The sequence below is a fragment of the Microtus ochrogaster genome, chromosome 2, assembly GCF_000317375.1.
Source record: "Microtus ochrogaster isolate Prairie Vole_2 chromosome 2, MicOch1.0, whole genome shotgun sequence".
NCBI classification, from domain to species: Eukaryota; Metazoa; Chordata; class Mammalia; order Rodentia; family Cricetidae; genus Microtus; species Microtus ochrogaster.
Window position 1 is genome coordinate 41,838,151 of NC_022010.1, and position 11,864 is coordinate 41,850,014.

At 42.2% G+C, this 11,864-nt stretch overlaps 2 protein-coding genes across 3 annotated transcripts in view; one reads left to right on the forward strand and one right to left on the reverse strand.

Moving 5' to 3' along the window:
• Tfrc (transferrin receptor) overlaps nucleotides 1-5,368 on the forward strand; it is a 23,005-nt gene extending 17,637 nt beyond the window's left edge. For both annotated transcript variants that reach the window (XM_005344847.3, XM_026785596.1), the window contains exons 18-19: nucleotides 1,490-1,630; nucleotides 2,713-5,368. In XM_005344847.3, the coding sequence (XP_005344904.1) occupies nucleotides 1,490-1,630; nucleotides 2,713-2,955 (384 nt within the window). In that variant the 3' untranslated portion in view covers nucleotides 2,956-5,368. The remainder of the gene's footprint in view (nucleotides 1-1,489; nucleotides 1,631-2,712) is intronic.
• A 5,448-nt stretch (nucleotides 5,369-10,816) lies between these two features.
• Nucleotides 10,817-11,864, reverse strand: part of LOC102000750 (histone H3.3-like) — a 1,650-nt gene continuing 602 nt past the window's right edge. The window contains exon 2 of the mRNA XM_005344909.2: nucleotides 10,817-10,914. Coding sequence (XP_005344966.2) covers nucleotides 10,817-10,914 — 98 coding nt within the window. The remainder of the gene's footprint in view (nucleotides 10,915-11,864) is intronic.

The following is an 11,864-nucleotide window of genomic DNA, read 5'->3' on the forward strand; positions in this document are numbered from 1 at the left end:
TGGCTATTACAAACAATGCTGCTATGAACATAGTTGAGCATATACTTTTGTTGTATGATAGGGCCTCTCTTGGATATATTCCCAAGAGTGGTATTGCTGGGTCCAGGGGTAGGTTGATCTCGAATTTCCTGAGGAATCGCCACACTGCTTTCCAGAGTGGTTGCACGTTTGGTTTTTTGAAACAGGGTTTCTCTGGCTTAGGAGCCTGTCCCGGAACTCCTTCTGTAGGCCAGGCTGTCCTCAGTCCACCTGCTTCTGCCTCCTGAGTGCTGGGACTAAAGACATGGGCCACTACCGCCTGGTTTACCTTGTATCTAGTTTAGTACACTCCTCATGGTACACCTAGCTTCATCTTTTCTAACTTCTCTCTCTGCTCAGTTCTGCTTAGCTATTGGCCAATCAGCTTTATTAGTATGGGTGTTTTGGCCCCATGTATGTGCAGAACTTTCATGTGGGGTGGAACTGGCTTTTCAGACTATGCTGAGCCACCCTGTGGGTGCTGGGAATGGAACCCAGGTCTGCTGGAACAGCAGTCAGTGCTCTTAACCTCTGCATCATCTCCCCCATTCGGCTTTTTATTCAACAGATCACGGCAGCACATCTTCACGGTGTACAGAAGATTACTCCACAACAGTAGATTCCATTATAGTACTTGGCTAGATAAACTTTTTGGTTATAGACAGTGTCTCTTTGTACAGCTTTTGGCTGGCCTGGTTCTCACTGTTGACTAGACTGGCCTCGGTCTGCCTGCTTCTGCCTCTCCCAGGACTAGGAGTCAAACCCCTTCAGAATAATGACTGAATCTTAATTATGATGGCTTTTTTGAAATAAACTGTTCAGAACATGGAATTTACCAAATCAAAGTGTTAGAAGTTCCCCTTGTAGGGAAATGAAACTGGAAACTTTTTCTTAATTATTTTGAATTTTTTATTAGTTTCTTTATGAGGCTAGGAATATATAATTGAAACCAGGTGGTGGCGCGCACCTTTAATCCCAGCACTTGGAAGACAGAGATAGGCGGATCTCTGAGTTTGAGGCCAGCCTGGTCTACAAAGCAAGTTCCAGGACAGGCTCCAAAGATACACAGAGAAACCCTGTCTCGAAACCCACCCTCCCAAAAAATAGATAATTGAATTAGCTTGTCTGGCTCAAAGATTAATTTATTACTGTAGTTTATAGGGCCTCAGATTTCAAGGTGCTGAAATATAGTGTTTGGGATCTTAAATTTACATGAATCGCTTATTTTATAATTAATAATTTTCAAGCCTAATTGGGAAGATACATACAGTAACATCTTTAGAAATAGAATTTCTGTAGTCGGTGAGATGGCTCATGTCTAATTCCAGTACTCATGAAGATGAGATGGGAAGATCGCCTGGGGCTGTAGGGTCCGCCAGAGCAACCGTAGTGAGAGCTGGCTATTGAATATGTGACCCCTGCCTTTAAAGAAGTATAACATCTAATGAACAATTTGACTTATCTTTGACAGGCGATGGGTCTGAGTCTACAGTGGCTGTATTCTGCTCGTGGAGACTTCTTCCGTGCTACATCTAGACTAACGACTGATTTCCATAATGCTGAGAAAACAAACAGATTTTTCATGAGGGAGATCAATGACCGTATTATGAAAGTAAGTGTGCTCTTAGGAAAGAAGGAACTAAATTAGGTAGTTTTAGTTAGCAATGCTCTAAAAGTGCGGAGCACTGGGGGTGTAGCATCCTTAGTTGCTTTAGAATTGAACACAAATTTTAAATTATAAGATGATCAAAATGAAACCTAGAAATATAAGACATTTATCTTGTTTTATGCTTTAGGAACAGCAGAGCTCAGTGGTAATGAGTTTTATGTACGTGTTTTTACTTGTACATACATGTACAGCTGCATGGGCCTGGTTTTGGAGAAGGCTAGAAGATTTTGCTGATAACCATGGAACTGGAGTTAGAGAGTTTGAAGCTACCATGTGAACTGAGGTCCTATAAGAGCAGCAAGTGCTCTTAACCTTCTAACCACTGAGCCATCTCTGCAGTCCAACCCTAGCAATTTTTCGAAGAAATCTTTAATGAGTGTTGGCCATGAGTAGAGCCTTACTAAGTATCCTAGTCAGTTTCAGAGAATGGATGTGTTACAAGACTTACGTGAATTAGGAATTAGGCTGGGCGTAGTGGTGTATTGTTACAGTCTTAACACTGAGGCAAGTAGATCTGAGTTGGAGGCATACATAGTAAATTCCAGGTCAAGTATAACTATAATGTGAGACATTGTCTCAAACAACCTCCCCAAAAACAAAGGTTCACCTCAGCAGGTAAAAGCAATTACTTTGCAAACTTAGTTACCTAAGGTAGATCCTGAGAACTGTAAAGGTGACAGAGCTGACCCCACTGTGTGGCGGGCATACCCAGGCATATAACACACACAGGGTCCCACTGTCGTTCTAGCTGTCATGAAACTCACTCTAGACCACACAGTCCTGAGGTCCACCTTCCTTTGCCTCCCAAGGCAGGTGGTTAGTGTGCCCTGCCTGGCTACATTAAATTTTTTTATTAAAAAAAAAAATCTCCATTCAAAAAATCTCCATTCAAAATTGTCCTCAAAAATTGTCGTCAGACTTAGAAGGCAGTGATGTAGCTGAGTTCCCAGTAGTCTCATCCAGAGGGAGTTAGAATTTGAAAGGAGAATGAGTCACAAGTCACAGCTGTTTTGTCTCTTTTCTAGGTGGAATATCACTTCCTGTCACCCTACGTGTCTCCCAGAGAGTCTCCTTTCCGACACATCTTCTGGGGCTCTGGCTCTCATACTCTCTCAGCTTTAGTGGAGAACTTGAAGCTTCGTCAGAGAAATATTAGTGCTTTTAATGAAACACTCTTTAGAAACCAGTTGGCCCTAGCTACATGGACTATTCAGGGAGCTGCAAATGCCCTCTCTGGTGATATTTGGGATATTGACAATGAGTTTTAAGTGTAACATAAATAAGAACAGGGTAGTCTGTTTCTAGACATGTACTGGTTGTGCTAAATTTTCATTAGAGCTCAAATCTAATGTTACAATTCTACCCAATCATCTTGATACTAAATATCTTTAGGCAGCAGCTTTTAGTGCAGGGTTGGACCTACACTTGAAGTTACTACAGTGGATAACACTTGATGTTCGTGATATCGCCTCAGATTATCTTTAGAATTTTGAGTCCTTTGTAATAACTTCCAGTTTGCGTCATGGCCATGAAATTGGGAACCAGTTATAAGAACATTGCTTTCTTCAGTCCTGAGGGTATTGGCTAGTATCTCTGGAGGTGGGAGGACGATGGATGTTAAGGGTCATTGTGATAGCTGGGAGTGTTTGCTCCCCGCCTTCATCTGATCCTTATTGGAATTCTCCAGATAAACTATGTGCTCTTGGGATTAGCTGGTTTCTGTTCCCTAAACTAGACAGTTACTTTCGGAAGAGGTAGGACTGCTTCTGCCAGCGGGGTTGACATAGGTCCTGCTGATAAAAGGGAGTTTGTCCGCTTACTGCAGGCATAGGCCTTACTGGTTAACCTTATTTGTGATGGGAAACCAGGAGCCAAAGATGTCATGTTCTCTCCACTGACATCTGCCCAGTAGTCTTTAGTTCTTTGTTTTTCTCAACATTTTCTAAAAAAGAACAAGTTTTAGACTCAGTTTGTCAGACTTTAAAGAACACACTGCCAAATTTTGGCCAAAGTGTTAGTCTTTGGGGGAAACTCTATCATTTTGGCACTGAGATATTTATTTATTTATCAGTGACAGAGTTCACTATAAATAGTGTTTTGTTTTTTTTTATAGAAGATAATTATCGGAAGCAGTGCCTTCCATAATTATGACAGTTATACTGTCGTTTTCTTTTAATAAAGCAGCATCTGCTAATAGGACCCAACAGATACTGGAAGTTTTGCACTAACGGTCAGCACTTGCGGGTTTAGGAGAAAGTCACAAGCCAACAGGTTAAGACCTAGAAGAGAATTGAAAGTAACAAGAGATTCATCATAATCCAGTTAGACTTTTACTATCCAGAAAAAGATAGTTCTCCTAGGTGCAGTGAGTTGTGGCCAAGTTAAAAGATAATGCCATTTAAAGGACTTACATCTGCAAAATTTTACAGCTCAATTTATTCAAGATGTAACTCAAATTCAATTTTGCAAAATTTCCAGTACCTTTGTCACAAACTTATCTCACATTATCGGGAGCAGTGTCTTCCATAATGTATAAAGAACAAGGTAGTTTTTGCCTACCACAGTGTCTATATCGGAGACAGTGATCTCCATATGTTACACTAAGGGTGTACGTAATTATCGGGAACAGTGTTTCCCATAATTTTCTTCATGCAATGACATCTTCAAAGCTTGAAGATCGTTAGTATCTAACATGAATTCTCAACTTGTAACTCCTTAGTTTTAGTTGCAGAAACATTTGTGGTCATTAAACATTTGGGAAATTCAACTGCTATACAATAAAATCACTACTTCAAGATTTTTTTTTTTTTTCAATTTAATGTGGGTGTTTTGTTATCTCTGGTTTCTAAGGTTTTCTGTCTTACGGAATAGAAGCATACATTTGTAATGTCTGCTGGTGATATATGGATGTAACTATCTCCTTTATTTGCATGTTAATTCCTAAACATCGTTGAAACAGATTTGAGTCCAGTTTTGGTTTAAGGGAATTTTCGAAGGTAGGGAGTAGGAAGTAAAGGGTGTTGGGAAACAGTTTGCAAAAGGATCTTGATGTACCTGTCTGTCACTATGACGACTAAATTATGTAGATGAGAACAAGATTTAAGGTCACATTGACAAGGACTAGTTAGCCATCTGCATCTGAAGCGACCTTGAGTCACTAGGGTCTCAAGGTTCTTGGCACCACTCACCCAAGTTACATCGCAGGTTTTATACAGCCTCACCAATCTCCTTTAATCTTCACAGTGTTTCTCTTGTACTGATACTTGAGAATTATATGTAACTGTAATGAGATTTCAAGGCACATGAAGGGCATGGGTTTTGCCATAGTCTCTTTAATAAAAATAGCATTTACCATGATAAGGGTTGTTTCTAACCAAAGCAGTACGTTGGTAAGGTGTAATCTTGGGTAAATGTTATCTGATGAGTAATAGCCTGTTACTCATCAGGTTATTTCTGGTTAAAACAATAGATTTTGGTAAGAATAGAGTGAGCTTCGTCATGATTCACTGCTTTAGGATTTGCATGACCTTTACTGCGTTAGCTTTTGAATGTCATTTGAAGTATGGGCTTGCCAACCTACGCTCAGCCATTTTTGTAGACACCTTTATAAATGTATGCAGCCGGTGTGTAACAATGTGAAGATTCTTTACCTGACTTAATAAAGTGCTTGGACATACTGAGTTGTCAGACTCTTTCATAACTGCCATATCCCTCCCCCACTGTCAACCTCACACCAGGGTGGTAGTTATACAGCATGATCACCCAAAGACCAGTTACATTATTGCTCTCTTGGTAGATACTCTGATTTACTTCCTTGTCTTTAGTGTATTTAGAAAGATTCCAGAGCAACAAAGATTTGCTACAAGTACCTACGACTCCAGCCCTAGAGATCTGTTGCTCTGATGGCCTCCAGAGGTACTGAGTACCTATGCAGGTACTATACATAAGATAGAAAAGTGTTCTAAGTCTATTCCATTAAAAACTTCAGCTACATTCCTAAAGTGCTAAATTTTCACCACATTCTTAACTGCCATTGAGGCAAATCTCATAAGGAAGAGAGGTGTGGTAGGAGCATAAGGTGATGATAATGCTTCCTGTTAAGTGGGGGCCATTTAGGAGATGGTGGTGCATGCCTTTAATCCCAGTACTTGGGAGGCAGGGGCAGATGGATTTCCAAGTTTGTGGCCAGCCTGGTCTACAGAGTGAGTTCCAGGACAGCCATGGCTACCTAGAGAAACCCTGTCTCAAAAAATGAGGGCTGGAAAGATGGCTCAGTGGTTAAGAGCACTGCCTGCTCTTCCAAAGGTCCAATGTTCAATTCCCAGCAACCACGTGGTGGCTCACAACCATCTGGTATCCTCTTTTGGCCTGCAGGTGTACATGCAGACAGAATACTGGGAATACTGTATACATAATAAATAAAAAATAAATAACAAATTGGGGGCTGGAGAGATGGCTCAGAGGTTAAGAGCACTGACTGCTCTTTCAGAATTCAATTCTCAGCAACCACATGATGGTGCATAGCCATCTGTAATGATATCTGGTGCTCTCTTCAGGCCTGCAGGCATACATGCAGACAGAATACTGAGAATACTGTATACATAATAAATAAATCTAAAAAAAAAAAATTGAAGAGAATGGCACATAGGAGTATCCTTCAGGACAACCACCATCTTGTAGCATTAAACTGCTCACTTGGAAAAGATCAGCCCAGCTCAGCATCCTCTCAAGGAGAGCTGGGAAGAGTCATTAGAGTCTCCAACAGCTCCCAACAACCTTTGCGACTGTGCCTTAACTACAGGTGGCCTTGGGGTGAGACTACTATAGATCTATGGATCTATAGAAAAGTCATCTCTGCTGGGTAAAGACTCCTGGTGTGGCCTCCAGTAAGTAACTTATCACCTATGCTCTGTAACCAAACCAAATAAACTCATTGGTCTCCAGAGTGAACTTTGATGAAATGGTATCACAGTTTGTGGTCTGGACCTTGGGAGGGATAGATGCTTGCATCTCCCCTAGCGAAGGAATTGTAGCAACAGCTGGCTTTTCCCTCTCTCCTTATAAATCCATTTTCAACAATGTCCATAGGATAATGCTATCCACATTCATGATAGATCTTCCCTCCAGGTAACCTCAGGAAATTGTTTCATGGATAACATCCAGGTGTGACTCAGTCCTATCAAGGTGACAATGTCTGTTTAGTTACTCTGGTTCTATTAGTGATGTAGAGGAAAGAATGTGTGGACATGTTCACGTGGCGGTCAGGGGACAGCGTTCGGAAGTTCTACCTTGTTGAGGCAGGGTCTTTGTTTCTGTCAGTCTGGTACTGGCAAGCTTCCAGGAGGCCGACACCTGCAGTTACTGAAGCCTCTCCTAGAAGCGTGGAGAACAAACTGAGACAAATGCATTTGATTATCCTGATTCACCTATTGTGAGAGGCAAGGAATTGGGTGGCTGCATGCATAGCACTTTTGACAATTTAGGAAAATAATGATGCTGACTGCTTTCTTCTAGCATCTCCAGATAAAATGATTAAGGACAAGCATGAGCTCCGTGATAAAATCAACCAGCTTCTAGCATCTCAGGATAAGCAAGCACAACAATGAACTCTGACAACATGGACCAGGCTCCAGATACACAGAGACAATCTAAAGGCTTCTAAGTGTGCCCTGAAAGAGAATCTCTACAGAAGCCACATAGCTCGTTTCAGAAAATGAAACCAAAACCCCCAGAAGGATTGGCTGAACTAAAACAAAATTTCAAGTGACAGCCTTGGAGGGTGTCAGTCGTTAAAGTGAGAGCACTGACTGGTGAGGAACGGGATGCTGTAATAAGATAGAGACCTGTGGAAGACCCTCCTGAGGCTGGGGACTGAATTCCCGGATTCTCAAGGCTTTAGCTCACCTGCGGAAGAAGTCACCACCCTCTGCAGAGGATACATACCCAATTTCTGAAGTATTGCCCCCCCCCAGCCTTTGCCTGAGGAAATTAATCCTTCATTGTCTGAGATATCAGACTAGACAATACTGATGTCCCCGAGGACCCACCAATAGTCGCCTCTAGACCTATAACCAGACTCAAGGCTACGCAGGCTCCTAGAGGGGAGGTAGAAAGTGTAGTCTGTGTGGGAATAGACTTTAAGGGTGTGGGATAATGGGAAAAGAACATAAAACTGGATCAGGCTGAGTTTATTGATATGGGCCCTCTAAATGGAGATTCTAGGTTTAATATGGAAGTTTGCACAGTTAAAAATGGTGTTAAAGGCTGGAGAGATGGCCTAGCAGTTAAGAACACTGGCTGATCTTCCAAAGGTTCTGACTTCAATTCCCAGCAACCACATGGTGGCTCATAGCCGTCTGTAATGAGATCTGGTGCTCTCTTTTGGCTTGCAGGTATATATGCAGTCAGGACACTGTATGCATAATAAATAAATCTTTTTTTAAAAAGTGGTGTTAAAAGGTTTTGGCTGGTTGATTAAAGCCTTTGTCAAAAGATGGCCTACTGAAAAGCAACTGGAGATGCCTGGTATCCCGAGGTTTGGAGTTGATGAAGGGATTTTTTTAAGACTTGGGGAAACTGCTGGAGTGAGTATGCTGTGTAAAACCTATTCCTCCACTGTGGGAAAGTCCAGAAGACACGTCCTTCACTCATCCTATAAGATACAAAATGGAGACTGAATAAGCATGGGATAAAACCGGACTCTCTGAACATGGCAGACAATGAGGGCTGCTGAAAAGCCAAGGACAATAGCACTGAGTTCTGACTCTACCGCATGTCCTGGCTTTGTGGAAGCCTAGCCGGTTTGGATGCTCAGCTTCCTAGACCTGGATGGAGGGGGGAAGACCTTGGACTGCCCACAGGGCAGGGAACCCTGACTGCTCTTTGGACTGGAGAGGGAGGGGGAGTGAAGGGGGAGGCGGGGAGGAGGTGGAAATTTTTAATAAAAATTTTTAATAAAAAATGAAAAAAGGGGCTGGAGAGATGGCTCAGCGGTTAAGAGCATTGCTTGCTCCTCCAAAGGACCCGAGTTCGATTCCCAGCATCCATATGGTGGCTCACAACCATCTGTAATGAGGTCTGGTGTCCTCCTCTAACAGGCATATATGCAAAAAGAATATTGTATCCATAATAAATAAATAAAAATAAAATAAATAAAATAAAATAAAAAATAAAAAAAAGATACAAAATGGAGCTGGAGTGATGGATGGCTCAGAGGTTAAGAACACTGACTGCTCTTCCAGAGGTCCTGAGTTCAATTCCTAGCAACCACATGGTGGCGCTCAACCATATAATGAGATCTGGTGCCCCCTGCCTGCCTGCAGGCATACATGCAGGCAGAACACTATACATAATAAATAAATGTTAGATAAAAGATGGCTAGAGGGGCACCAGCATACTTGAAGAGCCCTTTCCCTTGTGCCAGACCTTAGGGTTGGAGATGCTGCTGCTCTGTAGGATGAATTAAATGCAATGGGATTTAATTGGGCCCAAGGTAGTAGGAGCCAGGTGGCAGCTCTGAATTGCCAAAGGCCAGACGGTTATAGTTTTTATACAGGCAGCATAGGCTTATAGTGGCCAGCACAGGAAAAGCAATTTTTTTTATAGTGGCACGATTCCTATGACCTTTTTTTTTTCTATTTGAAACAGGGTAGGCCCTGGCTGTCCTGGAACTCACTCTGTAGACCAGGCTGGCCTCAAACTCACAGAGATCCGCCTGCCTCTGCCTCCCAAGTGCTGGGATTAAAGGCATGCATGAACACAGCCCGCCCTCCTAAGGACATTTGGTACTGGCTGACTGGTCATGGTGCTACTAAGTGTGAAATAGGTAAGAAGTCTACTGCATTTTTTGTTTTGAAGAGTTCAAGAATAAGAATACAAAAATGTAGATTCCAAAAATAAATAGAAATAAATAAATATAAAGTTGTAAGCCTAGGAGAATAAGAGCAGGCTGTCCACAGCTTTCTCAGAGCTTAAGGATTAACTATTAACAGCGGGTTACTCTGCTTTACAACCCAGAGCTCTATTTGTGAGGCTGAAGCAGTTCTCTGCAAACTTAGGGTCGTTCTGCAAACTGAGGATCAGGATCAGCTTTTAGATACTCCCCCCCCCCCACACTGGCCACTCATGACCAGCAATTGATGTGAGCTAAGTTACTTTTTGGTTGTGCCTTTTCCCATACCCTTCCCTGCCCTGTGAAATTGGCAGTGTCAGGAGAGGTGCAGAGCCTTGGTAAACACTGTCAGGGGACTCTAGAGAAGCAATGGACTGAATACAAACACTAGTTTAACTGAAAGACTCACTTAGTGGAAATTGCAAAGAGGGGCAATTTGTGTCTAAGTTTCACCTCAAGATTGTAAAAATTCCTTTGTTATTGCCTAATGCTTGTTGCTTCTTAATATAAAAATGGGGGCGGGGGCTTCAAAAACTGTCCATTGCCATGCCTGACAAGCCCAAACTCTGGCTGTGGTCTCAGCTAGCTGATAAGCTTTTTGTGCCCCATGGAGATTTATTTTTCTTCCTGGAATAAAGTTTGCTTCTGGTTTGTTAGTCTGTCCCCATCTTTCACAACCCCATGGATGGACCCAACAATTTGATCTGTATAAGCAAATAAATTCTCAAACAAATGGAAGAAAAAGCTACATCAAATCGTGAGGAGAGGGAATCTCAGCCTATGAACCACTTCCGGACAAGCCAGTTTGCAAATCTAGAGCTCCTTGAATGAAAAGATGGCCAGGTCTCCCAAGGGAAGGGAAAACAAAACAAAACGTAAGCAGTGGTTTTCAATCTGTGGGTTGAGACCCCTTTGGGTGGGAGGTCTTACTCCTAAACGTGTCTGTCTCTCTAGTTTCTTGCATTTTAATCTAGAGCAGTGGTTCTCAACCTGTGGGTCGCAACCTGTTGGGGTCAAACAACCCTCTCACAGGAAATCACAAATATTTATGTTACAATTCATAAGAGTAGTACAATTGCAGTTATGAAGTAACAATAAAAATAATTTTATGGTATGGGGGTCACCACAACATGAGGAACTGTGTTAAAGGGTCGCACACAGCATTAGGAAGATTGAGAAACACCATTCTATGTAATTGTAAATTCAATTATTGGTGATCTAAGCCCAAGGGAGAGAGCCTACAGCCTAGCCATATACTCATGGCTTTGAGTAGGGCTTTTTGTGCCCACTCCCAGAACCTCCAGTTTCCAGCTGCCCTTGGTGAGTCTCTTGTCGTCTGTAGGCAGGAATGGAAAAGGTGTCTATAGATCTTAAGGTTCCTATTTGTTTAAACAAGGTCTCACTCTGTAGTCCAGGATGGCCTCAAACTTGTGGTAATCCTCCAACTTCGGACTCCTGAGTGCTGCTGGGATTCCCCATTCCAAGGGCAAAGACTTTTCATCCCTCGCAGACCCAGGATGTAGATTCGTCCTGCAAAACTCCCTGCGGCTTCTGGTCTCCCTCAGCTAAGGAATCGGTTCCCCTCTGCCTCACTCAACAGTAAAGAGAGTTTCTGCCACTGAAACGAAGCTGAGCTATCTGTTGCCCTAGGGGGAGGTGGTGTATGCCTATTTGAATTCCTACATCAAAGCAAATTTCCCATAAATTAAAGATTCAAAGTTGAAAAATAAAACCATAGTGACTGTGTGTGTGGAGGAGGGTGGGGGTGAGGGGGAAATGAGGGTTGGGTGTGGGGGTGGGGTGTGTTTGTGGGGTGAGGATGGGGTGTGTGTGGGCTGAGTGGTAAGGATGGGGGCGACATGGTGTGTGTGTGAGAGAGAGTGGGGGTGGGGTGGGGTAGAGGTATGCTCAGTTAGGAAAGCGCTTATCTTGCAAGTAAAGACTAAGTCAAGAATACTTTCTGTCTATAAACCCCCAGGGTCTCTTTTTTTTTTTTTTATAGTTTAATGTATTTTAATAGCAAACTTCAGGAACAGCACAGAAGACAGACAACATTAAAAACATGTACTTGCATGTAGGACAACTCAGTTAGAAAAGTATAGTGAATGATGGAATCTACTATATGATAAAAATGCTACAAACACCATTTAGTTGCCGTCAATAAGAAATTTACTTATTTTAAAAAAATCCAAATGCTGGCATTGTCCAGAAAATTTTAACAGGTTTATTTATAATTTTTATAAAGTTGAACTGTTGAAATGTGTTCACTGAAACATTTTGCTTGCA